Source organism: Dermacentor albipictus, chromosome 5 (genome assembly GCF_038994185.2).
Source record: "Dermacentor albipictus isolate Rhodes 1998 colony chromosome 5, USDA_Dalb.pri_finalv2, whole genome shotgun sequence".
Lineage (NCBI taxonomy): Eukaryota > Metazoa > Arthropoda > Arachnida > Ixodida > Ixodidae > Dermacentor > Dermacentor albipictus.
Window position 1 is genome coordinate 154,717,801 of NC_091825.1, and position 27,083 is coordinate 154,744,883.

The following is a 27,083-nucleotide window of genomic DNA, read 5'->3' on the forward strand; positions in this document are numbered from 1 at the left end:
CGTCATCAGGACCACGAGGATACCTGCCTTCAAGGTAGGGGACCATTTTTTGGGACTTTAAGGACGATTGTGTGCCCACCCAAGGCGAGTCGTCGCTAAGCCTAGGCTTGCTCCGCCGACCGCTTGGCCTAGCCGCCACGGCCGACGGGCGGTCGCTGCTGGAACGCACATTATTCCGAACTCCACCTGCATCATGGCCACTCCCATGAGTGTTGAAATAGAGGGGGAGGATATTCACCCCGAAGAAGTAACCAGGACCCTGGGCTGGCGCATCGCCGGTGAACGCAAGTCCCGACCACGTCAGCGAGACCTAGGTCTACCCAATGCACTTCAATCAAAACCCTCCGGTGCCGGTCGTAGACCCGAGAACGCCAAAGATACGTTAATCAAGAGAGCGCGCATGCCTGCACTGCCCCGAGACGATACCAAGATCGTGGTGAGACTACGCGGTGGTCTGAATATCAGCAAGGTCGGCCATATGGAAGTTGGCCGGGCCATTTACGCTGCGGCGGGAGTCACCAAAGAAGAATGGATCCGGGACGTGATATGCCCAAATTACCAGCAAAACATCGTTGTCATCAGTACTTCAAAAAGAGAAAATGCTAACCGGTATGTTGCAGTCACCAAGATTGTCGTCCAAGGAAATGAGCACGAGGTCAGCGCCTACGAATCGGCCCCCCATGGCATGACCAAGGGAGTCATACGAGGCGTCCCCCTCGGAGACACGGTTCAAGAAATCAATGAGAACATCGTCAACGAATATAATCCCACTGCTGTAGAGGCCAACCGCATCGCTAACACGACGTGTGTGGTGATCGCCTTCAATGGACCCAAAGTGCCGAACTACGTTCGTTACGGGGGCCTGCTCGCCAAATGCTCGTTATACAGAAAACAGATAGATATCTGCTATCAGTGCGGTCGCCTGGGCCACCGCATGGATGTTTGCCCTGATCCAACAGACCGGATCTGCCGGGGATGTGGTGCTCGAAATCCCGATGAACAGCACAAGTGTACCCCCAAGTGTGACCTCTGTGGAGGAGAACATTTGACCGCAGACAAGGTGTGCAGAGCTCGCTTCAAGATCCCGTACGTGGTACGGAAACGCCGGTGGGAGCGGAAAGATACCAACTACACGCCCGCAGAATCCTCCAAACCGTCACGTCGGGAGGGAGCAGCTACGTCAGGGTACCGGAATCATTCTCTTTCCTGTGAAGGCGGACGAGGGCGGAGCAGCAGCTGCGCCTCAAAGCCGGGCTCCCGAGCGTCGTCGCCGGGTGACGTGGCCGGCAGCAGCTGCAGCGGGCGCCGCCGGGAGTCGCGCTCAAGGTCGAAGACCCGGAGCCAGACACCGTCGAGGAACGCCGCTAAACAGGTGGGCTGGGCAGTTAGATCTCCTATCCCTCTTAGCAACAAAGATTTCCCTCCCCTTCCCCAGACTCCCAAGAAAGATTGTGAGGAATGTATGCAACTCAAAGCGCTTGTAGTTAAGCAAAATGAGCAACTCAGCGCGCTTCTTGCGCGCATGGAGGCATTAGAAAAATCGAAAAACAGCGAGGATGTCACAAAACGCAAAATTGCCAAGAGGGACGCTCAACCGGAGCCCCCGGTAACAGCAATGGAGGCAGAGAAAATTGAATCGAGTCCGTCTGAGGAACCGGCGTGGGCCAAGCCCATTGAAGCCCTCACCGAGATGGTCACACAGCTTGCCAGCCAAATCGGCCTGATAACGTCCAAGATGGCCAAGTTCGACGCACTAGAAGCTAATGTCAACCAGCTTATACTAACCACTCAAAAAGCTAAAAAGGGAGCCCCGTATGGGAAACCGTGCATGGCGAGTAGTCTCACGACTACCAACCTGAGCCAAGATGGCGGCCAGGCGTAAAAATAGGAAGGAAGATACAACGATCTTAGCCCAATGGAACTGCCGAGGAATTAAAGACAAAATAGGCGAATTACAGCAATACATAGATAATGCGGAACACAAACCGGATATCCTTGCAATTCAAGAAACGAACTCGCGACCAAAACTCGCGGGGTACGTTACATACACCGATCCCAGTGAGAAAAGCACAGCCATCCTAGTCCGAAGCAACATTGCTGCAACGCAGCACATTACCATTCAGAGAGGGTGTGAACACGTTCTCTTGGAAATTCACAGCAGAGGCATAGGAAGCAAAAACAACATCTTTATACTCAACGCATACTGTCGGCCCTCCAAGAAGAACCTCGACATAGAGGGCACATTACTCGACAGCAAGAGAGAGGCGGGCAGCCGACCCCTATTGATATTAGGAGATTTCAATGCGCCTCACACAATATGGGGTTACAAATTTTGCTCCAAGAGAGGCAGGGTGCTGGCGAACCTCATGGATCAGCACACATTAGCTCTACTCAACGAACCAGACACTCCCACCCGCATGGGCACAAGTACAACCCGGGACACCACTCCAGACCTTACCCTGCTGAGTGGAACCTTGGACGTGTCGTGGCAGAACACAGGCGCGAACCTGGGGTCGGACCACGATATCCTCAGTATTACGATCAGGGGGCCCGCCTTCAAGGCCCGAATGGGAACAACAAAGATAACTGACTGGGACAAACTTCGAAAAAGGCAAGCAGCAGATGAAGACGAGGACACGAACAGCACCAAATCGTATGGGGAATGGGCTAAGGAACAACTCGAGCTGGTAGACAAATACACCCAGAAAATTGCGACCACACTGCAGACACCCTGTGTGGACGCAAAGCTTGCCCACCTTTGGAAAGCACGACACAGCCTCACCAGACGCTGGAAGAAACAACGACACAACAAGAAACTTCGCAAACGCATCCATGATCTCAACAAGCAAGCAGCTGAATACGCGTCCAAGCTGTGCAGAGAGAACTGGCTGAGCGTGTGTGATGGACTGCAGGGCACCCTTTCTACCAGGAAGACGTGGTGCCTCCTTCGTCACCTGATCGATCCTCTCGGCAGCAAGAGCGCCACTAATCGAAGCCTCACACGCACCCTCAACAACTATACTGGGGGTGCCGACAAACTCATCAACGACCTGAAGGCCAAGTACCTGAAAACGGAGAAGGGTGATATCGCACCTCCCGACTACGCAGGACCTACCAATGAAGCGTTAGATAAGCCATTCACTGACACCGAGTTGATCTCAGCAATCTCCGAGAGCAACAGGGGCAGCGCGCCGGGACCCGATTCCATTACCTACAAGTTACTTAACAACCTCGAGCACAAGGCCCGCAGACAGCTGCTCGAGTATATGAACCGGGTCTGGGAGTCTGGCAATCTTCCACACGAATGGAAAGAGGCAGAAGTCCGCTTCATACCCAAGCCTGGGAAGACACCTCACATCGACAACATGCGACCGATATCCCTCACGTCCTGCGTGGGGAAGGTCATGGAACGTATGGTACTTAAGAGGTTGCAGCGACATCTTGATGCCACCGATCAGATGCCAGAGACAATGTATGGCTTTAGGCAACACCTGGGCACCCAGGATGTTCTCGTACAACTCAACGAACTGGTAATTAAGCGAGCAACGAAGCAGGCGCCGCGAGCGATACTAGCGCTAGACCTCACAGGGGCATTTGATAACGTCACACATGAAAGTGTCCTCCGCAACCTGCGCAACACGGGTTGTGGAGTGAAAACTTACAACTACATCCGAGACTTTCTTCGTGACCGAACGGCAAGGATCAGAATAGGAGAGGAGACATCCCAACCGATCTACCTGGGGGATCGAGGAACGCCGCAAGGTTCGGTCCTTTCCCCCCTGTTATGTAACATGGCTCTCTTGCCGTTGCCCAAGCTTCTCGAATCAATAGATGGTCTGGGCCACGCATTATATGCCGACGACATCACCCTCTGGACTGCGAGGGCAGGGTCGGATGGCTGGATAGAAAACACGCTCCAAAAAGCGGCTGACACGATCAACAGCTATGTGAAGACATGTGGCCTTTGCTGTTCGCCTCAAAAATCGGAGCTGACCGTTGTCAGACCACGTGCATCAAGTACCCAAGCAGAAAATATAGAAATCACTTTGGAAGGGAACCGGATCCTCCCGGTACCACAACTCAGGATCCTGGGCCTCCTGATCCAGGCAGACGGCAAGGCAACAGCCATGATTAGAAAAATGAAGCTCACGTCAGACCAAATCTTGAACATGATCAGACGAGTGGCCAACAGGCGGAGGGGTCTGAAGGAATCGGACACCTTGCGCCTCGTTGAGGCCTTTGTTATATCACGAATCGTCTACGCGGCGCCGTACCTGCAGCTCCCCAAGAAGGACGTCTTACTACTTGACGCAATAATCAGGAAAGCCACGAAGCAGGCCCTGGGTATTCCCATAAATTCATCCACGACAAAATTACTTCAAATGGGAGTGCACAACACAGTAGCCGAGCTCGTAGAAGCCCACCTATCCAATCAAAGGGTACGCCTTAGCCAGACCAAGGCGGGCAGAAGCGTCCTCCGCAAGCTAGGATGGCAAGAATCGCACTACACCCGCCACGACCAATTACCCGAAAAGCTGAGTGAGAAGTTGGAATGCAAACCACTACCACGCAACATGAACCCCACAAGGCATGCCGGACGACGCGACGCCCGCGCAAGAGCCATCTCCAGGACCCTGGAGGAAGACGACACTGTTTTATATACAGACGCCTCTCTATCGAAACGCTCCACGAGGGCAACAGTCGTGGTCACCGGGCTAGAAAAGCTGGTCACCTGCGCATCAATCTACACTCCGTCTTCGGAGGAAGCAGAAGAAGCAGCGATAGCTCTCGCACTCCTGCAACCAAACGTCACCAAGATCGTCACGGACTCACAAGCTGCATACAAGAACTACAGATCTGGCTGGGTGTCCCTTGGGGCACTAAAAATTCTTGGTAAAGCTACGCCTCCTAAACAAGCAATCGAATTAGTTTGGGTCCCGGCTCACTCCTTAGTTGAAGGCAATGAATATGCTCATCAACAGGCCCGAGCGCTAAACTCCCGGGCCAACGAGGAGGAGGCAAGGGGATGGCAACCCATCACAAATTACAGAGATATAGTCAGATATTACAGGGACGGCAGGAAGACATTCCCGCACCCCCACCGCTCCTTGACCAGAGCCGAACAAACAATATACAGGCAAATCCAGGCAGGATCCTTTCCCCACCCCTGCCTCCAGAACAAAATGTACCCAGAGAGATATAAGAACACATGTCCTCACTGCAATGCATTAGGCACCCTTCGGCACGTCATAGGAGAGTGCAATTTTTCCATTGACCACCCCCCACCTATACCCATAACTAACCCCCCTGCTATCCCCACTCTTTCCGAGCGATGGGAGATCATGCTGTCCAGCCCCGCCCTGGAAGACCAGCTCCGACTGATCCACAGGGGCCAGGCGGCCCTGGAAGCATATGGAGCCCGCGAAGAGGGAGCCACCCCATCAGACGCTTAACGCGTTTCAGTTCACAATGGACCAGTAAAGTTGTTTCTCTCTCTCTCTGGCTCTTCAGAGAGCGTGATTCATCGCTGTACCGCCTGTAAAGTATGGCTACCTGTGTGACGTTGCCCGCTCCACTACGCAAGTTCTCATGTTTTATGTCTATATCATGCCCGCGGAGATGAAAACTGACCGTACTTTTGCTGCAATGTTATATTTATTTGGTCTCATTTGACGTATTGAAGTATTCAAAAGTATTCGAAAAATCTTTGCAGTTGCGAATAGTGAGTACGCGATTCGAAGACGAAATCGAATATTAGCAGCTCTAGTAAACCCATCGCTCGCGAATTTCTTCCTTTGGAAACACTGTATATATGCACACACACACACACATATATATATATATATATATATATATATATATATATATATATATATATATATATATATATATATATATATATATATATATATATATATATATATATATATATATATATATATATATATATATATATATGTATATATATATATATATATACACGTAGCCTATTCCAGGAGGGGGAAGCAGTAAGATAAGACACTACTAGCACGGGAAAAATAATCTCGTGTCCTGCTCAGAGTTTTCAGTCAAAAAGCATAATTTTTTTCCTCCCTACTGTCAAATAAGAGAAAGGAACAACGAAGAAACTGGTCTAGAGACAGTAGCACTATGCTTAGCAATCCATGTCTGCTGAATGCCTGCGATGATTATGATACCCGCGACTAATGATGGGTATGCGCTCCGATGGTACCTTGTTCAGTGGTCACGTGGTCTGCAGTTTTTTTCGGTTGAAGTCAATTGAACAGCAGCGTTACTTCTGTCTTGCTACCTACCAATTCTTAAAAGCACTGAAATATGTAATAACATCAGAAATCGCTTCACAATGTCTTGATAACGCGACAAGGAGGCCTCGAACCTTGATGAAACGTTTATCCTGCTAGAGTATAGCAAGAACTTTACAAAGGCAAGCATGCCAGTTCCTATGCACGGTATTTTTTGCCCTCAAAAGTGCGTTGAAGGAGTTAAAAAAATTGCCCTTGTCGTAATCAACATGGTCATCGGCCTATTTTTATGTCCCCTGCACCCAGAACCAAGGTCTCTCCCAGGGAACTCCAATTACGCTTGCCTTTCGCTGGCTCATTCCAACTTGCGGTTGCAAATTTCCTCATTTGATCACTTCACCTGATCTCCTGCCCTCCTCGACTGCACTTCCTATACCTGGTACCCATTTTGTAACTCTAATGGTCCATCGGTTATCTACCCTACGGATTACATTGCCTGCCCAGCCCCATTTTTTTCCTCTTAATGTCAACAAGAATATCGGATATCCTCATATGATCTCTGATTAACACTGCTCTCTTCCTGTCTCTTAATGTTACGCCTAACATTTTTCATTCCATCGCTGTTTGTGCGGTACTTAACTCGTTCTCAAGCTTCTTTGTCAATCTCCAAGTTTCAGCCCAGATGTTATCATCGGTAGAATGCAATGATTGTACACTTATCTTTTCAAAGACAGTGGTAAGCTTCCAGTCAGGATTTGGGGATGATTGCCTTGTACACTCCAACTCATTTGAATTCTTGTTTAAATTTCCTTCTTTTGATCAAGGCCCCCTGTGAGTAATTGAGCTAGGTAGACGTATTCCTTCACAAACTCAAGATGCTGAGTGGTGATCATTAATTCTTGTTCTAAAATGTATATGAGTTGTTCTATGAAAACATGAATTTTTGTTTGTGACATAAAGAATGCACTATGCACTCCTAAATATTGTATAGTGCACTCCTGATGTCACAAACAAAATTTATGTTCTATGGTGTGTCAAATACGACGACGAGGCACTATAGAGTGCGAGTGTGGCTGTAGGGCTGAAACTTGCAAAACTGAATGATGAATGTGCAACTAAGGCGAAAAGAAGTGCTTGTAGCAGCCACGTTCTTTTTTTTAGAAACAGATTCATACATCGTATCTGGCATTTGATATGCCGTAACGACAGCAGCTTATGTTCATTGGCTACAGCGCTTTAGAACACAAAAACATCGACATCTGTAAGCAGGCATATCCAAATCAGCAACACAGTTGACAGTCTTTCCGAAGGTAGTTGCTCATATTTAGACCTACGTCTAGCAGTGAACAACCAAACTTGTTATTTTCACGCTCAAGTGAGCTTCCGCGTCTGTAAACCCATGATGCGCCCTAAAGGGTCTCTGAGAGGGTCTGCTCTGTAGAAAAACAATGCGCACTGCTGACGCAGTGCACATTTCCCTTAGCGAAAAAAAAGTACGAGCGAACGATGGTATCCCAATGGGCAATCTTGAGCAGTTATTTTAGTCGCGCAAGCAACAAATATTAAAGCGTGCGGACATTACACCTTATGAGTGGAGCACGATGAAGTCGTAAGTACGGCTGGACAACGTATATCGGGGTAGGCGAGCTACCTTCGTGCCGTATCCAGAATTTCTTATGGCCTTTCGTTTTTTTCTCCCTCTTTCTGATCTACAGAACCAGCACGCGCTACCGGACTCCAGCGATGCGCGTCACCACGTATACGACGCAACCAACGCGGTTATAGACAGAAACGAGCGTCACACATTGCGCGAGGATAATCCGGAAACCTGCGCTTACCAGGCGTTCACCGCACCCCTCGCACCCCCGTTTTCTCTCTCGTTCGTTTTGCGCCTCAACGCGGACTTTCGCTTATGCCCGCCTCTCGTTCCGCCCTCCCGAATGAGCAGCGGCGGCCCGTCGGGAGAGGAAAAGAAAGAAAGAAAAAAAAAGAAGCAAACGCCGGTTACACCTTCTGTTCTGCTTGATCTCCGCACGGGTCGACGACGCCGAGGACCCCTCGTGCGCGCCTCTCCTGGCCGGCCGGACCTGGGAAGTGGCAAGAAGGGGCACCGGACGGAACGACGACGAGAGTGAAAATGTGGGTCCGGCGGCTTCTTCTCCCTGGTGAAAGCAAGCCGCGTACTCCTCGCTCGCTTCTTCTTCGCCTCCTTACCGTTTTCTTCTCGTGCGGCGGACAGGCTCTGGTTCCTTCCTCCCCACCATCCGACACCAACGAGGAGTACCCTCGCCCCGGACCGAGAACAGTTCGGGCAGCGCAGAGTCAGGAGAGAGGAGTATAGTCCTTATAAAAAGCCGCCTGCCACCCGAGACACGGCATCAGTGCTGAGCGAGGCCTCCGAGCCGAAACGGCGCAGCACAGAGATCTCAGACACATGGCGATCACAAAGGTAAGAGGAAGTGGTCGCTTCCTATGGCGGTCGGACGACGAAAAACGCGGCGCGGCGCGATGGACGGGACGGGGCGGAAACCGGACGCGTGGAAAAGGCGGGCAGGAAGGAAGCGACGAGGAGGAAGCTGGCAAGAGGGTGCACGCGCACCACAGAGACATGCGATCCAGCGGCAGCCAAAACACACGGCCTAGCCGGCGCGTCTCTATTTTTCCCACAGCTGCCGAACGCGCAGACAATACGAGGAAGAGGCGGTCGGGATGGCACGGCGTTGGGGCAGTGGATGGGTCGGGAGAAGTCAGCTCAGAGCGAGTATACACAGTGGTCTGAACAGTACCAGCATCTTCGTTTTTCTCTACATATCCTTTTTTTTTGTTACGCTAGGAACGGCTTCAGAACCGGTTGTGTCACATCAGAGTTTAAGAAATTATATTGGATCTTAAGTTTCCTTTTGGATAAATATCTACAGGAAGGGGTTTTGTACAGTGTAACTGCAATTCAGAGGATGTATGGGGTCGTTTTAGATATATAATTTACAATTATGTCATTCGTGGAAATGAAAACGGTTCCTTGATGTTGCACTTGCTGATGTCTTGGAGCCGCTCTACTTTAGTGACTGTACTTTCGCCAAGTAATGTGCTTGCTTGAGGTTCCTACATGTGTGTTAGATAAACATCGTAAAGTACAAGTTAGCCCTATCTGCACTGGCGCCTAGAAATGAAGCAACTTCGTCGCTACGCAGATATCTCGAATGTTTCCTCTGGTTGCCGCTTCTCTGAAAGCGACACAGATATGTCCACCCACAGTGTAGTAGTAACTATTATGGGTGTTTGGAGCCAGAAGAGCATATAGCAATCTCCGGAGCTACTAACTTCTTCATAACAGGGATCGCTGCAAGGATGACATGTTCTTAGCATTGACTCTCAAGGCACATTTTCATAGATAATTATTTTCGGAATAAACATGGGTCCCTCTTCGCTAATTATTCGGTGTGCCTTAGTTGCTTTTGTGGGGTTGAAAGCTATAAAATTAACTTACTGTACATACACAGGCCGCTGATTTTCTTAAGTCAAGCCGTTCGAAATACCATCGAAAACCGATCAAGGACGTTCAACGTAACAGCGCAGCTACCGCCTTCGTCGCAGCAGTTTAGAGTGCGCGAAAGCAGTACTCCTGCATCGTTTTGATGGAGGTAAGGGGTGTGGCATTCTTAAAACTGCCTCCAAGTGCACCGACAGTGACTTGTTCGCAGTCCCTAAAGCTGCTTCGAGCCCAGACAGCACTTGTAAATTTAATCGTCTCCATACATATCGCACTGCTACTACTCTGCGCGTATTTCGCAATGCCAGTTGGAGTTAAACCAATGTTTGCGTTGGCAACTGACGAGAGTACTAGGAGAATGGCAAACTGGACAAGATGGCTCATTAAGAACACCGAAAGAAACAGGGACGGAGAAAGGTGCCAAAACAACAGGAAAAAGGCGCTTAACGGTGCCTAATCTGCCGGTCTTGCCTCTTTCTCCGTCCCTATATCCTATGGTGTTGTTAATAACGAAATATTTGACGGGCATGGTTTAGACTAAATGCCTCCAATGCAGCGCTGACATTTACAAAGTGTTGTCTTTTCGGACTGTCGAACACCAACAGGGCTTGATTCTGTCCCTCTGCTGGGGTCTGACCCTGGCCGGAGGACTTGGCGGCGGCGGCGGAGGCTTCGGTGGCGGTGGCGGTGGCTACGGTGGCGGCGGCGGCGGCGGATTTGGAGGCGGGTTTAGTGGAGGCCACGGCGGAGGTGGATTCGGTGGTGGCCATGGAGGAGGCGGAGGCGGCGGCCACGCCGTCAGCGTCCAAGGTGACATTTTCAGCTACTATTCGCTCTCTCTTCGCCACAGCGTTAAGAGACCAGCATCAATTTTGCCAAGATTAGATGGTAGCTCATTATTTTCAGTCGAGTCCAGCAAAACGAGGAGCACACGTACTATTAGAAGTTAAGGAGGTGCAGATTAATCTGTGGAATGTTTTCATCCTTTTTTGTTCCATGTCACATGCTAGATATGTCGAGGTCACGAAGATTTGAAGCAGACATTACTCTATATAGCTAGATATGCTGGGATGGAAAATAAAAGACATTTGGATGGCGAAAACAGTGATGCAACGTAGGCACTAAGGCAATCGGCGTTTCACAGAGGCATGCTGGGCCCTATTTCCCGCTTCGCTGGTCACAATCGTAGGGACGTGAACGCTACGAAAGTGAAGATGTGGCTGTGGATGTTCGTGTGATCCGGTAGATGCCCTAACGGGCCTTATACGCTTGTAATGCGGCCTCGGCGCCTAAAACACTGCTGGCTAAATCACGAGGTGCCCTAATTTATGCTTTCTTGTGTTCTGTACCAGAAACCGTTATACGTCGTTGTCGTCTTCCTCGACGTAGAAAATTCAGCCAACAATGACACAAACGCATGTTTCTTTGGTAGAGTGAAGATACTTGATGAGCTTGCAGCTAGATATATTGTCATGAGTCGGTTCAAAACAGAGGAAAAATGTGACTACCACATTTTATTTACACCTTTCGTTTAGTTTATGTTTACAGTTCCCTGGATATAGAGTATCATTTCATGGTGTTTATACCAGTCCATGTAATCACGAGACTGGCATGAATCGCTCTGAATGGTGAGTAACACTTTACAGGTAAATAAGTATACCTACAATTTGGTTCAAAGCATGTTTCTTTTTCCAGTAGGAAGGCCTTAAAAATTTTTTAAATTCATGAGGCTACTATTTTAATGATGATTGACGTACTGCTGTCCAAACTTGGAAAACACAACACTCTGAAGAACGGTATCAAAAGTAAGGATTAGAAAGGAGCCGTACAATTTAGCGTTATATTCTTGAACCACATGAACAGCAACTAAAGGGACAGAAATATAGGGCGTTGAACGTGACGTGCAAGTAGCAGGGATAAATTAGCGTAATTAATCGCAATCGCGAAGAAATTTATCACTTTAACAGTGTGGCTCCTCATGCCCTATGCTCTCAACATTAAAAGCCAGCTACTTCTGCCAACCCAAGCAAACGAAATTCGTCATCTAGTCAAATCTATGCAGTACAAGTAGATCTGGCAATCACTTCACTGGCTGGCGAAGTAGTCCACCTACTTTTTATAAAGACTGTACACTTTAAGACTGCACGACAATGATGATAGCTTTAGAGTGTGACTATGTTTAAGGCCCTTGGGAGATTTCCCGAAACGTTGATGCCTGTGCGGAAGAAAGCGGGCTTCACCTTTACATATGTATTATTGCAAAGGAGCACACTTTCAGGCAACGATGCCTTTGATATTTGGCGGTGGAGGCAAGTAGATATGTTGCTTTATGGAGAACAATAAATAAATAAATAAATAAATAAATAAATAAATAAATAAATAAATAAATAAATAAATAAATAAATTGTTTTAGCGTGGATAAACAGGGACACAAGGACACAGGACACATTAAGCGCTTCGTGTGCCCTCTGCGCCTCCTGGTGTCCACGTCTGTTTTAAATTTCATCCGACAGTTGATGAGTGGTGTAGTTGACTGTTGACTGCGAAGCTAAGGGCTCGTTGCTGTTCCGAAACTGAGGATCATTGAAGTACCGGGTAGAGGAAGAAAGCTATGCAATCATACGAGGGTCAACGTTAAATAAATTATTGTTTAAAATAAAGGAAACCACACTTTACGTTGAACAAAGCAGAACATGAAATACGAAGGTTGAAAAAAAGCGAATAATAAAGGCAATAAAGGAGCTAAAGAACTACCTTCGCTGATGCGAATTCATAACAGGACAAATACTAGACTGTAAAAGCAGAATTAGAAACGCAAGTGGATACCGTGGTGGTTTCAGTAGCATACGATAAAGGAAACGACAACAATTTTATAGAAAAAAAATTATTGCAACCTGTATGCACCATGCAACATGTAGGTTATGCACATAAACAAAAATTCTGTGCTGCTCACATTTTTACCACACATTTTCTACCATGCTTGAAAGCTTCAGAGAGCGGTGTCCCAATTCCCTTGCAGCCATCGAAGTTCCTTCAACCGTGGTCAGCGGAGGCGGCGGTGGTGGCGGAGGTGCCATCGGTGGTGGAGGAGGGGGTGGAGACACCGCCAACGTCATCGTCATCAAGAATGGAGGAGGTGGCGGGGGAGGAGGAGGTGGTGGAGGCGGCGGCAGGCTAGTGACTACGCTACGTCGCTTCACCGCCCACGTCGACACCAGCTCGGTGCCCATAGACTTCCAGCATGTCCAGGTACAGTGTGTGCAGACGGAATCACATGGAGCACAGCGTAACAGGAATAGATAGATAGATAGATAGATAGATAGATAGATAGATAGATAGATAGATAGATAGATAGATAGATAGATAGATAGATAGATAGATAGATAGATAGATATAGATAGATAGATAGATAGATAGATAGATAGATAGATAGATAGATAGATAGATAGATAGATAGATAGATAGATAGATAGATAGATAGATAGATAGATAGATAGATAGATAGATAGATAGATAGAGAGAGATAGAGAGAGAGAGAGAGAGAGAGAGAGAGTAGCTAAATAAAGAAAGGGAGGCTAACCCGAGAAGTAATGTTCGCTATCTTGCATGAATAAATGACAGCGGAATAGTAAATCGCTGGGCTAGTTGGTGTGACATTTGTGCGAAGGGAAACACTAAAGTTGTGCGGAAGGGAAGAAGATTACACGAACAGGAAAGATGAAAGAACAATGACAACGGGACGAAAGAACTGCGTGAGAGGCGGAACTCGAGAAGGCGGACAGTAGAAAGAACTGACTACTAACAGAAGGGTTTATTTTGTTGTCAGAATACATACTGTGAAAGAAACTAAAGAAAGAGAGAGGGACAGAAAAAGAAGCGCTAGATGGTAATTCAGGGACCAAACTGAAAGGAGAGAAAGAAAGGAATATAAGAAAGAAAGAAAGAAAGAAAGAAAGGAAGAAAGAAAGAAAGAAAGAAAGAAAGAAAGAAAGAAAGAAAGAAAGAAAGAAAGAAAGGAAGAAAGGAAGAAATGAACCTAACAGATGGTGGAATCACTGTGGGCATGCGGCCACATCTTTTAACATGATTCTGCGGGTAAAAATATGCCAGCCACAACTACAGTTGAGCGCAACGTGATGCGAAGCATTGTTGTTTCGTAGTGTAAGGGCCCTTACGAACCATGTTAATTTTCTGAAGCGCAACCTACATCACAGCTTGTGATGTAGGTTGCATCGCAGGTTGTGAAGATAAAAAGATTATATGACATTGTATTGTTGGAGACGTTGATTATCGACAACATTACAGTTTTACGTAGTTAGGCTATGTACTTTTGTACATCACGACATAATTATTCAATGTGCATCGGTTCACTGATTGTGGTTTTGACTGTGTCTTCCCCGGTGCCATCAGTGGTTGTTTCACTGGTGGAATAATCAGTTAGGGCGAAGCAAGCCCAAGGTGCGTCGTCGCTGACGTTAATGCGCACTTCTGGGAGAACCCAGGTGGCCATGTTTGCAATCTGAGACCGGATGTGTCAAGCGATAAGTACAAACCATTTCCTAAACCCGTTTGTTGTTGTGCCATGTCATCTATGATTTCAAGACATTTCGCACAGTGGCTTACCTAGAAAAGTACATGTGTGTATATTCTAATCCGTAACCACAGTACAGATGCACTAGCAGAAAACTTACGATTTGTTAAGTTCGCTATTCAGCGCATCTTGTTCTCGAACTCTTTACACTGCTTATTGTTCTTCTCCTTTTACGGGATATTCTTATAAATCAGGTTTCATGATAATTTGATGGTCTAGAAGTTGATGTACAGCATTTAGCAGTTCCACTTAACTTGAATACAATGTAGAGATTCATTCTATACTTTTAGAAACGGGGATTGGGATAGGCGTTTCATTTGACAAACAGAATGAGCTATAAGAATCAACGTATAGAGAAAAATACGCGTGCAATTATCAGGGATAAATATATATACAGCTGACACACACAAAAAAAGGCAAGATGCAGCTGAACACAGAAAACCAGTCGGAGCAGTTGGGCTCAGGATTTTTTTTTTTAAACGAACGATCTACGTTGTGTAAGTGAAACGGAGCGGTAACGATGGGTACACGTCCGTGGAGCGAGACCGTATACTTACTTATCGCCTATGTACCTATGCATATCGTATATAAATCGTATATGTACTTACTTACTTGGCGCCTGTCCCATTAATGTCCCTTTGCTCTTTTTGTAAATTCTGCACTAAAGCAATATAAAGTATGTACTTATCAGTGCGATATTTACAATTTAGTAATATGATAACTATGGTTGCTGAACTCAAAGAAAGACGAAGCGCAATAGGGGGCTCGCAGTATTTGTTTATATCTTAAGACGCACACTTTCATAGCATCAGGAGCTGCTTGTGCTCTTAGATAAGCACTATGCGTCATTGACTAGGTGTCACTGCATTCCACCAGGAAATCTCAACACGTTCCGTTCACACCTAGCCTTTTTTTTTTATTGATATGATATAAGAAGATGTTGGCGCGCAATTTAAGGCGCCGGCTACTCCTTATCTCTTGGGCGGTTCCGTCATACATCATTCAGGGTTCACGGTTACATATCAAATAATCATTTCACACAAGCACCAGGACTTATAAAGCAACGTTTCCACCTAGCCTTATGGCGAATGCCACTGTGATTTAGACAAAACATTCCATTTGAGCATTGCCATTTGTTGGGCGTGTTGGTAAACTAACTTGAAAGCATATTTAGCGCCAGCGAAAAATGACAAAAGGGAGACGACACCACAATGCGCTAACTTCAACAGTCTTACGGTTAACGCCAGTCTTAGGGTTAACGGACCCGTACTGTAAAACAGCTGTCGGATGTTCTACGAATCATCGTAAAGCACCAGTGGGTTTCGTAGAAGCTGTTGTTTACGAGCTTCCGCTGTCCTGTGGGAAAACATACATCCGACAGACAGGAAGGTGTCTTAATGACCGGTTACATGAACATAATCTAAACGTGAGAAATACGCAAGACGGCAATTAGTCAACTCGCTGTTCAGAAATGCGGCTGTGGTGTCGTCTCCCTTCTGTCCTTGTTCGCTGGCGCTAAATATGCTTCTCAATTGCATTGGTGAGCCTAAATACTGCTCCGTTCGAATCCGGCACATCCATGATTATTCCTATCGAGTTCTCTGAATCGTACTTGTACGAGGAAGGCGCTATAATGGTTATGGCATATGACAGGAGGTGCTCGTGTATAGCTTACCCGATGAAGTGCCTCTTAGAAGCTGCCCACTAGCATCGTGAGGTTTTGGTGGAGGCGATGTCATGTGTTTAGGGAGAATACCGTGCAGGACTCGAACGTTCTTTAACCACCTAGAACTCGTGATGCAAAAGCAGTGCAAAGCACCGAAGTGCAGGAAGAAAAATAGGAATGCGGTAAAGAAAATAACTGCAGACCCAAGTGCTGGCTGATAATTTAATTTTATTAGTCAAAGCATGTGCCTCTGTAGCTTGTTTGACCACACTCCTATTTTCTTCCAGCATTTCGGTGCTTTGCGCTGTTTCTAGATCATTAACTTCGGACAAGCTCTCCCAACTACCTATTTTGATTAGGTGTACCTAAATGTGTTCAAATGAGCACTTAATAGAAATAATTAGTATACGTGGTTTAGTAAATGGCACTTCCGGGATACCGAAAGTGCCACTGTTACTATGAACGCAGTCTCGGTAAGCTAGAAAAGCACAAAACGAAAGACTGGTTTAACTTTGCCCCTCTAACTCCTAGTGAAATCATATCATTTCGACAGGGTCCGTTCGGAAGTACTTAATGATTCATCGATGGAACTCGGATTAAAGTACATTTCACTGTAAAGGAACAAAATAGTCAATCCAATGAGGTTGGATATCTCTTTTGTCTTTCTGAAGAAAATATTGCGCATAGATGCGAAAGTAATTTGCAATTCATGATTGAAATTAAATATTTTAAATAACTTGAACTCAATTTGATCGTTAAAATGATTTGAAATGCTTAACTCAAACATCAATACGTTTCCAATCGTTTGCTTCCCTTATAATGAAGTTTTTTTTTTCATTAGATAGATGTGAACTGACAACTGTTTAAAAAAGCAGATCACAATAATCCTGGGGCTGCGCTTCAATTTCGATTTAATGGCTGAGAAATCCTTTTGTCTAAAATGAGCGCGCTAGCTTCAAAACTTACACTGTTGGAAAGGAGCAGCCAGTATACATTCATGCTTCTATTTTCGACAGCTATTGAAACGCTGCACTTATATGTCTGCATTAAATTTCTTTAAGGATGACATAGCAGACCAGACGGAAAACACAAGGATACTTGGCGCCTTGGGATATTTAATAACTCTACAAGCAGCTGGAGCTGGATAACATCCAGAGGTCGCTAGAGGTTGTTTCAGCGATAAGCCGCTTCGGAATATATAGTAGCATTTCAGCGCACAAAATTCTAATTTTGAGGCGTGAAAAGGTTGGTAGTCATTTATGAGAAAATAACAAAAACAAAGCTATGTGAATAACACTTCGGTCATCATATGCTAATTTCGTGTTGCAACTCGCTGAGAACATAAGCCTCTGACACGCTTCTGATGTCGACCGTGGTTACATATCGATTTGACTGTTTTTCTAGTTCCACGGCAAACATATCTTTTTTTTTTCAAATGCAACTGAATAAGTAGTGTCCCCTCCATTATTGAGAAAATTTTACACGACAACAAAATACAAGTAATAACGCTCTTTACCTTGCAGCTTAGGCACAGCAGCTGCCTGTGTATTAGCAGTTAAAGCGGCTAATGATATATTGATGCCCTTTAGGGCATCAGTATATTCTTCATTGTTCTAAACAATTGACCAACACAATCTTACAGCGGCACATGAAAGCAAAACCCGGCTGCGTTGTTGGTCCTGGTTCTTTGTTCATCGCGTGGAGTTTTATTTTGGCATAATCCCATAGCGCACCACATTGAAAGCACTCCATGATTATTATCATGATCAGGCTCCTCTTGCGTTGCAATATCAATTTTCGGCAGAGACGTGCTACCGTCTACAATACTAGAAAGAGCGTGTGTTGAGTACGGAACAACAACGTGGATGATACCTGTGTCCTCAAAGACTAATTTCAACAGCCAGACTCCACTTCCTATGTTGACAAACCGAGAGTGAGCGCCGAATGAGATATGATCTGAAGTTTTCCTTTTTCCTCGCCGTCACGGACGGAAACATGACACACGGCTCACGACCGCGCACAGAAGGAGCTCGGCGGCCTTGCTGAAAAAAGAGAACTAAGACGGACGTAAAGAGTAGAAGAGAGAGAGCGAACGCGGCCGCGAACTTGCGGAAGAACCATAAAGAAAGAAAAAAACTGTCTTAAACGAAGACAGCCTTTCGTGCACGAACTGCTCGATAAGGATGCTGGCCGAAAGTAAGGCCCGGTAAAGAAAATGCCACAGCGCCTAGAGGATGCGTCGTGTATACCGTGCCCGGCGTGCCTCTGTTGTGTGTATGCGTGTTTGGATCTTCCGTGTTATAGCCGGGACGATATAGAAGTGGGCGATATCCGGCCACGGGAATATAGCGGCAAATCAGCTGCTTCGTAATAACTTCCGCGTGACGACCGGGATAATCGCTCCCGACGGTGGCGGCGCTTGGCGATGCGTCCGTCTCTCCGGGCGGGACACGCGAGGGCGATGGCGGTGGCTCGCGGCGCGCACTGGCGCCCTCATTTCGCGAACTGACCTCACGGTTGACACCGACCGCTTCGCCGCCACGGAAGGCTCGGCACGTGCGCGGCTGGCAACACGTCCGTTCAGAGACTTCGTCCAGAGAACTCGCTGTGCTATACACGCCACATTTCGAGGGAGTCACTAACTGTAATGCATAGCCAGCTCCTGCTTGAGCTCCTCTCACTGGAATTGTTTGAATCTTGGAAACATCGAGTAGAGCACTTATATTGACCAATTGCGAAGTCATTGACTTGATAGTTCTCACAGTTTTCAATACAACCAAGCAATCAGTCGCCCTGCGTTCAGTTCAGTTTACTTGGCGTGCTGTGACCCTGGAGACCGAGAAGAAGAAGGCGGACAACAACAACAACAACAACAACAACAACAACAACAACAACAACATTGCGTCAGTGGTTGAACCAGCTATGGCGAGGATGAATTTTAAACGGAACGGAACCATCTTACGAACACAAGTAGCAATCTTAGATTTAGGTGCACGTTAAGGATCCCCAGGTGGTCGAAATTTCCGGAGTCCTCCGTTACGGCGTGCCTCATAATCAGAAAGTGAAAACTCCATAATTTGTTTAACACAAGTAGCAATAGTGATAATGAGTGATAATGAGCGTGATATAACAATTTGATCAAAGTGGTGACACTACGGCACTACTCCTTTCTTCAAACGTTTGAGGCAGGAATATGTGCAAATAACACGGCGGGTAGGGAAAGCGAAGCAAGTACAGCCAAGGGGTAATTGAAGGGTGATGCACGAACGTTCTTAGCCAAAAGATTGTTTAGCGTACGCAGAAGGCAGGCACAACTGAACAGAGTTGGGTAGGATCTTCAGTTTTTGGATGACGTAATAGGGCTGATTAAGGTGATAATTCCTACAGTAGTCTCAATACATTTATCTTTCTTTTTCTGACCTACAGATTCCGAACAAGTTCCCTAGCAAGCCGATCAGGCCCCGCGTCGGCCCCGTAGGCTACGTGGTCGCCATGGAAGGCCAAGCCCAAGTTCAGGGCGGCGGTGGTGGAGGAGGAGGCGGAGGTGGCTTCGGAGGCGGCTTCGGAGGCGGTGCTGGAGGTGGTTTCGGCGGCGGCGGCGGCGGCGGCGGCGGCGATGGTGGTCATGAGGTGTACGAAGTCAAGGCTGTATCCAGCGGAGGCGGTGGCGGTGGTGGATTCGGAGGTAAGGGCGAATACCAGTGGGCGGAAGGCCTGAGTCACCCAGCGGTTTGCGAAATAAGGGAACTAGCAGTTGTGAGAAAGGGAATCCTTAGTTTAATGTCGCCGACAAAGAAATAACATCTTCTTAAGAAAAACAGTGCAATCGCTAGCACGGACTAGAAAGGAGGCGGGGGGGGGGGGGGGGGGCAGGACGACGATACGAGCGCCGGTCCTGTGTGCTTCTTTCTTTCTTGACCATGTTTTTGTATGTGCTTTGTTCCTTAATATGAACTTAAGCGAACTCACCCAAACGTTTGTTCTGTTAAAGAAGAAGTAGCAAACCACATGGGGCAAAAATACTGTGCAATAGCACCTTCTTTTTGATCTACCAGAAAGAGTTCACTGCCGACTCGTGTTCAGGTTTAAATTTTACATGTCATGTTCTAGAAAAAACACATGCTGTGACATTGCACTTTTGGGATCTCAAAACTCGGTGCAGTAATTCCTTGCGACAATGGTCACAGCCCTGGTTTGGTATGGTTTCTGCAGTGCATCCAGTAAGCGCATACGGAAACTAACCAGTAGAACTGGTGCAAGAAGAAATCGCTATCGGCACGTCGCTTTAGCTGGTTAATCATGAGGAGTACGTTGAAATTGGTAACTTTCGTCAGGGTCTTGACTGCGCCACAAACTACAGTTGACATTGCCTACCTCAAACGAGTTGTGACGTGTTCTGGAGCCTTGAAAGAAATGACCAAGGAGAGTGCAATGGTAAGACATTTAGCATAAAACTAAGGTGTGAGAAAGATTATGATAGATAATAAATAGCTGGTAAACTTATGCCAGCAATATTCCAGCCGTAGTTGACGAGAAATGTCGATGCAGATGGACCACCTGACGCATAAAACAGGAAACTGGTGGCCCCTTTAGCAGTGGCGTAGCTAGGTCGTCTGGCACCCGGGGCCCTTAGCTCTTCTGTCACCCCCCCCCCCCCCGGTTGTAGTCGAGGAAGGCGGGGATATCGACAATTTTTGGGTGTCTTCAGACGTATATGACCCCCCCCCCCCCCTATTTGCCCCGTGCACCCGGGGCCCACGGCCCCCCGGCCCCCCCTGTTGCTACGCCTGTGCCCTTTAGTGTTATTCGGCACGGCTTGAAAAAAAGAAAGCGGAGAATAAGTAAGAAAGGCAAGAATAGGTCGCAGTTGCACGTTATGATGCTGGAGAAGCTTGTAAAGGAAGTATTATTAAAGAATTTTTCCAGCAGTTGACATCGTTTGAATGTTCATGATGATGACACGTCCATTGTAAATTCCCGCGCATGCCGTCAAGGCGGCTACGGCGGCGGCGGTGGCGGTGGTGGTTTCGGCGGTGGACATGGTGGAGGATTCGGCGGTGGTCTCGGCGGTGGTCTTGGCGGCGGTCTCGGCGGCGGTCTTGGCGGCGGTTTCGGCGGAGGCCATGGCGGCGGCGGAGGCGGCGGAGGCGGCGGTGCCAACTTGCAGCAAGTCCCCGTGCACGAAGAGACCAAGACACACGCAGCGCCCGTCGGCGGTGGAGGCTACGGCGGAGGCGGAGGCTACGGTGGTGGACACGGCGGCGGCGGCGGCGGCGGAGGTGCGCAGGTTCACAGCGTCGAGGTTGTCAAGGTCGCCGAAGGAGGTGGTGGCGGCGGCGGCGGATTCGGAGGCGGCTATGGCGGTGGCGGAGGAGGCCACGGAGGAGATGGCGGTGGATGGCAATAAGCGGGTGAGTTAGGTGCTGTATGAGGGGGGCGGGCCACTACTTTGGCGGCAGCGGGCGTTTTGCTTTGTAGCCTAAAATGGCAGCTAGCCAAGAAGCACTCGAGTAACATATCGTAAACGGTTTAACGGCAGGGGTGAAGAAAGATTTCACAGGACAGACGCTCAGGACAGACACTGGAAACAGAACGGGACATGCACTGGTCGCCACAATATAGCAGGCTGGGGAGCATGGGCGGGAACTGTTAAAGCTAACGAATGCATACGAATGCACATTAACTCCCGATGCAAATCCAGATTATCTCGCAACCTCCAGCTCTACTTCAGTTTACATGATCCGCCTTTCACAAAACTTTATCGTACCATCCCATAATGTTATAAGGACAAAAAAAAATCAATATAAGAGAAACCACATGTGCGTATACATTCTTGTATGGAAATAGGGCAACCGATAAGTTCAGGAACAAGGATTGTTTAAAGATCACTACACATAAATGTAAATGTCTCACATCAATATTGAGCTATCTGATTGTTCCGTAAGCGCCACAGATTCGCAAGTTAAAACGCACAAGTTGCGGCTACTCGTATTCAGTAGAGTTCTAACCTTACAACAAACGCGCACTGATCTTCTTGCAGGTTTCCCAAACGCACACTGTGATTAAGCCGACCACTGCGCTTGCCGCAGCGAATTTGGAGAGGCTGCCTGCCGCAAAGCAAGCAGGCCTCTGCATCCAGAGCACACCCGCCATGGTTCAGCGCAAGAACGTCTTCACGCACTCGAATGAACCACGCAGAAAGGCACAGGTGCCACGCTCTCCGGGATTGTGTAATATATTGTTGACCTCACGCGCCCGCGGCCTTCCGCGGGACTTCACGGCGCTCACCTCACCGCCATTGTTAATAAAATATATTGTACATATTGTAAAAAGACAACACGACGTCTGCTCACTTTGCTGTACATTGACTCAGTGGCATAGTTGCACTGCTTATCTTGGAGGCATGGCTTTGATGCCGGCCGTGGCGGCCGTATTTCTGTGGTGATGAAATGAAAAAAAAAGAACAGAAAAAAAACTCGTGTACTTAGATTCAATGTGCGTTAAAGAACCACAAGTAGTCAGAATAAATTTTGAGCCATCCTCTACGGGGGGCATCCCTTATAGTCCATTCTGCAGTTTCGGAATGTTAAAGGTACACTTAAATAAACAGTAGGTTGAGGGGTTTAGGAACTTATGCTTATAAAATATAGAGAAAGTCACTCTCCCGTGAGATGAGGGTTGGTATTGCAAGAAAAGAAAAAAAAATAACAGAGAAACTGGCGGAAACATTGAAGTACCCTCACCAACTCACGATGGCGCCATGTATTTTCCCGGCGTCTGCTATATGCCGGGTTAAATGTTTAGTGTAAAAATGGACTACAGTGTATTTTAAAGGAGCGAAAGACGGAACTTGGCATTTTGTGAGAACTTTTACTGAGCCACGAAGGCTCAAGTAGGTGATGTCCAAATCTACGTGCCTGCAATGGGTGCCTGTGAACATTAGGCACGCATCTCGAAGGCTATGCTTTTGCGCCTCAGTGTGTGCGGAAAGTACTGCGGAGCCGGAAACATGTCATGACTATCAAGTTTTAGGCACCATCTGTACGTGAAAATACGCAGTATGAAGTCCATGACATCAAGCTAACCCACCGGTCCTAAGGTTCCAGCACGAAATTATATATATATACAAAGCCTGGCCTTCACTTTCTCTTCTACTAAACAGTCTCTTACACGTTCAATTACAGAAAATGGAGTTTTGAAACAATACATAATAGGTCAAAACTGGTTTGGTGTTTCTCTTTAGTGTCCCTTTAAAAGTCACAATTTAATTATTTCTTCTGTTCTGCATTCTTGCGCGAGAAAAGAAACGGTGTACTTGCCCTATTGCGGTTCATACCCCATTCTGCCAAAGCAACTCCTTAAGCCTGCTCATCGAAAAAAAAAAAGAAAAGACAAAATAGTTCTTGGTTTAGCAGCGATTTTATTGCCCTTGGAAGGCGCTCGTACATGCTGTTAACGATATATTACACCATAAACGCAAAGGAAGAAATAAAATAAGTGATAGACACTTCTGTAACACCTATAGGAGAACAAAAAGGAGAGAAACAAAAAGAAGCAATATTTTACAAATATACCACACTAAACAGTGCTGCCCAATGATAAGCGCCGCGGCTGAATCATACGTAAGCTGATTCCTGTTACGTTATCACGTTATTCATAATGCAAAACTGTCTTCAAGAGGAAAAACATTAGACGTTAAACATTTGGTTGATCTGTCGAATTCGTGGCGACGCTTTTACGCAGCGATGACATGGCTTGTTTTCGTCCTGCACGTGGGGCTGGGTGTTGCTCTTTGTCACCGTCAAAGTTCATTTCCATCGAGCTTCTTTATTATTCGCTCTTTCTTTTTAATGCAAAGAGCCTCGGATCATTCGGTCTCTCGCGGAAAACGGCACATCGCTTTCTGTTTCTTTTTTTCTGGTGGTAGTGATGTTGTTCAGGGGAGGACGAGCGGAGCTGCAACCTAATCGACCATTTCTACTGTCGAATGGCGCTTTCATGGCAGTGCCACGTGCCTGGATACTTTTAAGCTCTTGAGGCAAGGAAAAAATGTACTCCTTATCTGCATTTATCTTTTCTCGTCGGGGGTGGTACTAGTGGGTGTACGATGAAAAATAACCTCTTCAGAAGAAAGCTGCGCGCGATTAATAATAATAATATTTGGGGTTTTACGTGCCAAAACCACTTTCTGATTATGAGGCACGCCGTAGTGGAGGACTCCGGAAATTTTGACCACCTGGGGTTCTTTAACGTGCACCTAAATCTAAGCACACGGGTGTTTTCGCATTTCGCCCCCATCGAAATGCGGCCGCCGTGGCCGGGATTCGATCCCGCGACCTCGTGCTCAGCAGCCCAACACCATAGCCACTGAGCAACCACGGCGGGTCTGCGCGCGATAGCAGACTGTTTTCTTAATTTTTCCTCATAATCAGCCTATCTTATGTTCACCGCAGGATTTACTTACTTTGTTTGTGTTTTAATCAAAGTAATTATATAGACTGCGTCGCTCTGTAGCCGACTTTGCAGAAATCCGTAATACGATTATTAGCAAGGAACAAAAACACCGAGAAAGCAAAATATTTTCATGCACTCTGGTCCTCGTCTTCGTCGTGCCGTCGTCGTGTCACCTTCGTGTCCCCGTTGTCGTCGTCGTCGTCGTCGTCGTTGTTGTTGTAGAGATACATATGTTTAGCTGGGGGATCAGTTGGGGAGGTTGGAAGCACGTACCTCGTTTTAGACCATTTCACTTACACGCATATGGGCTAAGGCGCTATGAAGGATTCAATTAGTAAATGAAATACTGATTACTATGGCAAACCCAAGGTAACTTTTCTATGCAAGTAATCGGGGTACCTTTAATAGTACAAATGTGAATAACGCTCACCATTCTCCATAAGAACGCGTAAACTCACAAAAGAGAAATGAAATAAGGTGTATTTAACAGATACGCCTGTGCGACACACCTCTCCTTTACTTGGCAAAAAGAACCACGTCAAATGGACTCGAGCAGGAAAGAAGCGCAGGAACAACACTGCCAAGAACAAGTAAAGAAGCGAAATTGTAAAATAAAGTTTACTTTAGTAGAATAGAACTTGAGAAAACAACGCCTGGCAACGAAGGCACACGGACCGCGCGGAGTTGTGTTACTCTGCCAGCCAATCACAGAAGCAAACAAAATCATCGTCATGCGGCCTTTTCAAAATGGCGTCGTACTTGACACCCCAGGAGCGACTGCTGTTCTTAAAGAGTCTTTTCATCGGCGAAAGCAATGAGGTGTGCAACAGACATGGACGACATGTATGGAGTCTGAGCATTTCGCTCTAAAAAAGTGCGGTGCAGTCCATTTCACTGCTGATTCCATTTTACTCATGAAACTTCACTGCCAAATGAAATGAAACTTCACAACAAATAGTTGTAGCGAAGCAAGCATGTTATTTCAGCAGAATAAAGAATTAGGCATTCGCCATTCCACTATAATAGGTGAGGGAAAAGGTACAAAATTACGCGCTAATAATTTTTTTTTTGTAGTTACCGCCTTATTTGGGTAACAGAAAAAGTTTTAAGTGCGAATTATTTGCAGCCTCGCGGAGGAACAGTGGCTGGCGGTTATGAAGGCGTGGGCCGAGCTTCACTGCAGACTTAAGTTGTATCCGGCTATAGTAGCGTTTTTTGAATTAGCTCTGGAAGAATTATACAGAAATATATATTTGCGGAACACTCACAGTGCTTTTGGATCTCTTGGTTACTGCTCTAACAAGTTCAGTGCCATAACCGACTCGTATTGTTATTTTGGAAGTTACGTAACGATACGTGGCCGCCAGTCGCGTGCCACCGCGTATGGCGCAGGACGCTGCGATTCTGCACTAACTACGGCCAACGCGGAAGGTTAGAAAAACACCTACAAAAGCAAAGCAGAGAAGTCGCTATATTAGGCGGCTCGAATGATAACTGTAGAAGCTTCATTCAGAACTCACAGAATTGCCCTCCACTTCCGGTGGCATTTTCTCTACTTCCTATTTAAATGAAAGATGTTGATCCATAAATATTTTCATAACCAACTGTTAAATTTGTTAATTTTCGCTTTTCCTTCCTGTTTGGCTTTTGTTGTGGCTCTCTTCCTTAGCAGATCGCTTCATTTCTCAAATCGTCTGCGACTCTTGTTTCCAACTGGCAATTTTGCACGAAAAGAGCTGTAGAATTAGGGAAAAACCAGACGAGTTAATGAGTGGTAGTTATATTGCCTATGAGTTTAAAGGTTATTGCAGGGTTTGATGATGGACACAGTCTCGCATTATTTTGTTTTCCACCTTACCTAACCCATATCACGGGTATATAGTTCCGAGGATCTGCCAGCGTCGCGGCGAGCCGTCACTCGAGGAAATAATAAAGCAAAAAGAAAAGTTAAACGCAATTGACATTTTCTCTGGCCGCAACTCGTTCCACGTGCATACAGACCAGCTGACCACGAACTGAATCCCTTTCCTGGTCCCTGGATCAGTCTAAACGAAGAAGGTTGAACTAACGAAGCAACAACGATGCGCGTGACAGTTGAACACACGGTGACAAGTGAATACATCTGGAGTTAATTGCGCGGGCACCGAATTGATGAGGAAACTGGCCCTCAGGAGACGCCGGTAACTACCGCCTTCCAAAAGGAGTGAAAAAGGCAGCACACCGTTGACCGCCGAATAGCTGTCAAGTCTCAACATTGATTTGGCAGCGCTTTAGGAATGTGTGTGAGAAGTGGTGGCATGGGGCGGGGAGGGAGGGGGAAGCCCCCCCCCCCCCCCCCCCCCACTGGGTACGTGCCTGGATCGTTGTTAATAATATGCGTATGTATTCCACCAACGGTGTGTGCTCAAGGCAAGATGAAAGCGCCTGCTATCCAGTATTACTCCGAGAAAGCGGCAACGGTTTTTTGAGAATTTCCAAAGCATTGTTGACGACGTATAATTTGAAATCTTCTTTAAGCGCTTAGTAGAAAAAGGCGGCACCGCTGAATTTGCAGTGGAGAAGTTCAGAAACTCTGGAGAATAAAATTGTTCACTTCTGTTTATACGTCCCCTAATGACT

At 46.9% G+C, this 27,083-nt stretch overlaps 1 protein-coding gene across 1 annotated transcript; it reads left to right on the forward strand.

The window, feature by feature from the left end:
* The first annotated feature begins 1,238 nt into the window (after window positions 1-1,238).
* Window positions 1,239-25,058, forward strand: LOC135902365 (glycine, alanine and asparagine-rich protein-like). The gene is made up of 9 exons (XM_070539465.1): window positions 1,239-1,372; window positions 7,979-8,712; window positions 10,359-10,563; window positions 12,773-13,002; window positions 19,437-19,520; window positions 19,579-19,695; window positions 21,005-21,421; window positions 22,051-22,335; window positions 24,996-25,058. The coding sequence occupies exons 2-9, from the start codon at window positions 8,698-8,700 to the stop codon at window positions 25,056-25,058; spliced, it is 1,416 nt and encodes a 471-aa protein (XP_070395566.1). The 5' UTR covers window positions 1,239-1,372; window positions 7,979-8,697.
* The last annotated feature ends 2,025 nt before the right edge of the window (window positions 25,059-27,083 follow it).

Excerpts from the sequence above, each read along its gene's own strand:
- LOC135902365 (XM_070539465.1), top strand. Across the intron at positions 10,564-12,772 it reads CCACGCCGTCAGCGTCCAAG|CCATCGAAGTTCCTTCAACC; the intron begins GTGACATTTTCA and ends ATTCCCTTGCAG. Across the intron at positions 22,336-24,995 it reads TAAAATATATTGTACATATT|AACCACGTCAAATGGACTCG; the intron begins GTAAAAAGACAA and ends CTTGGCAAAAAG.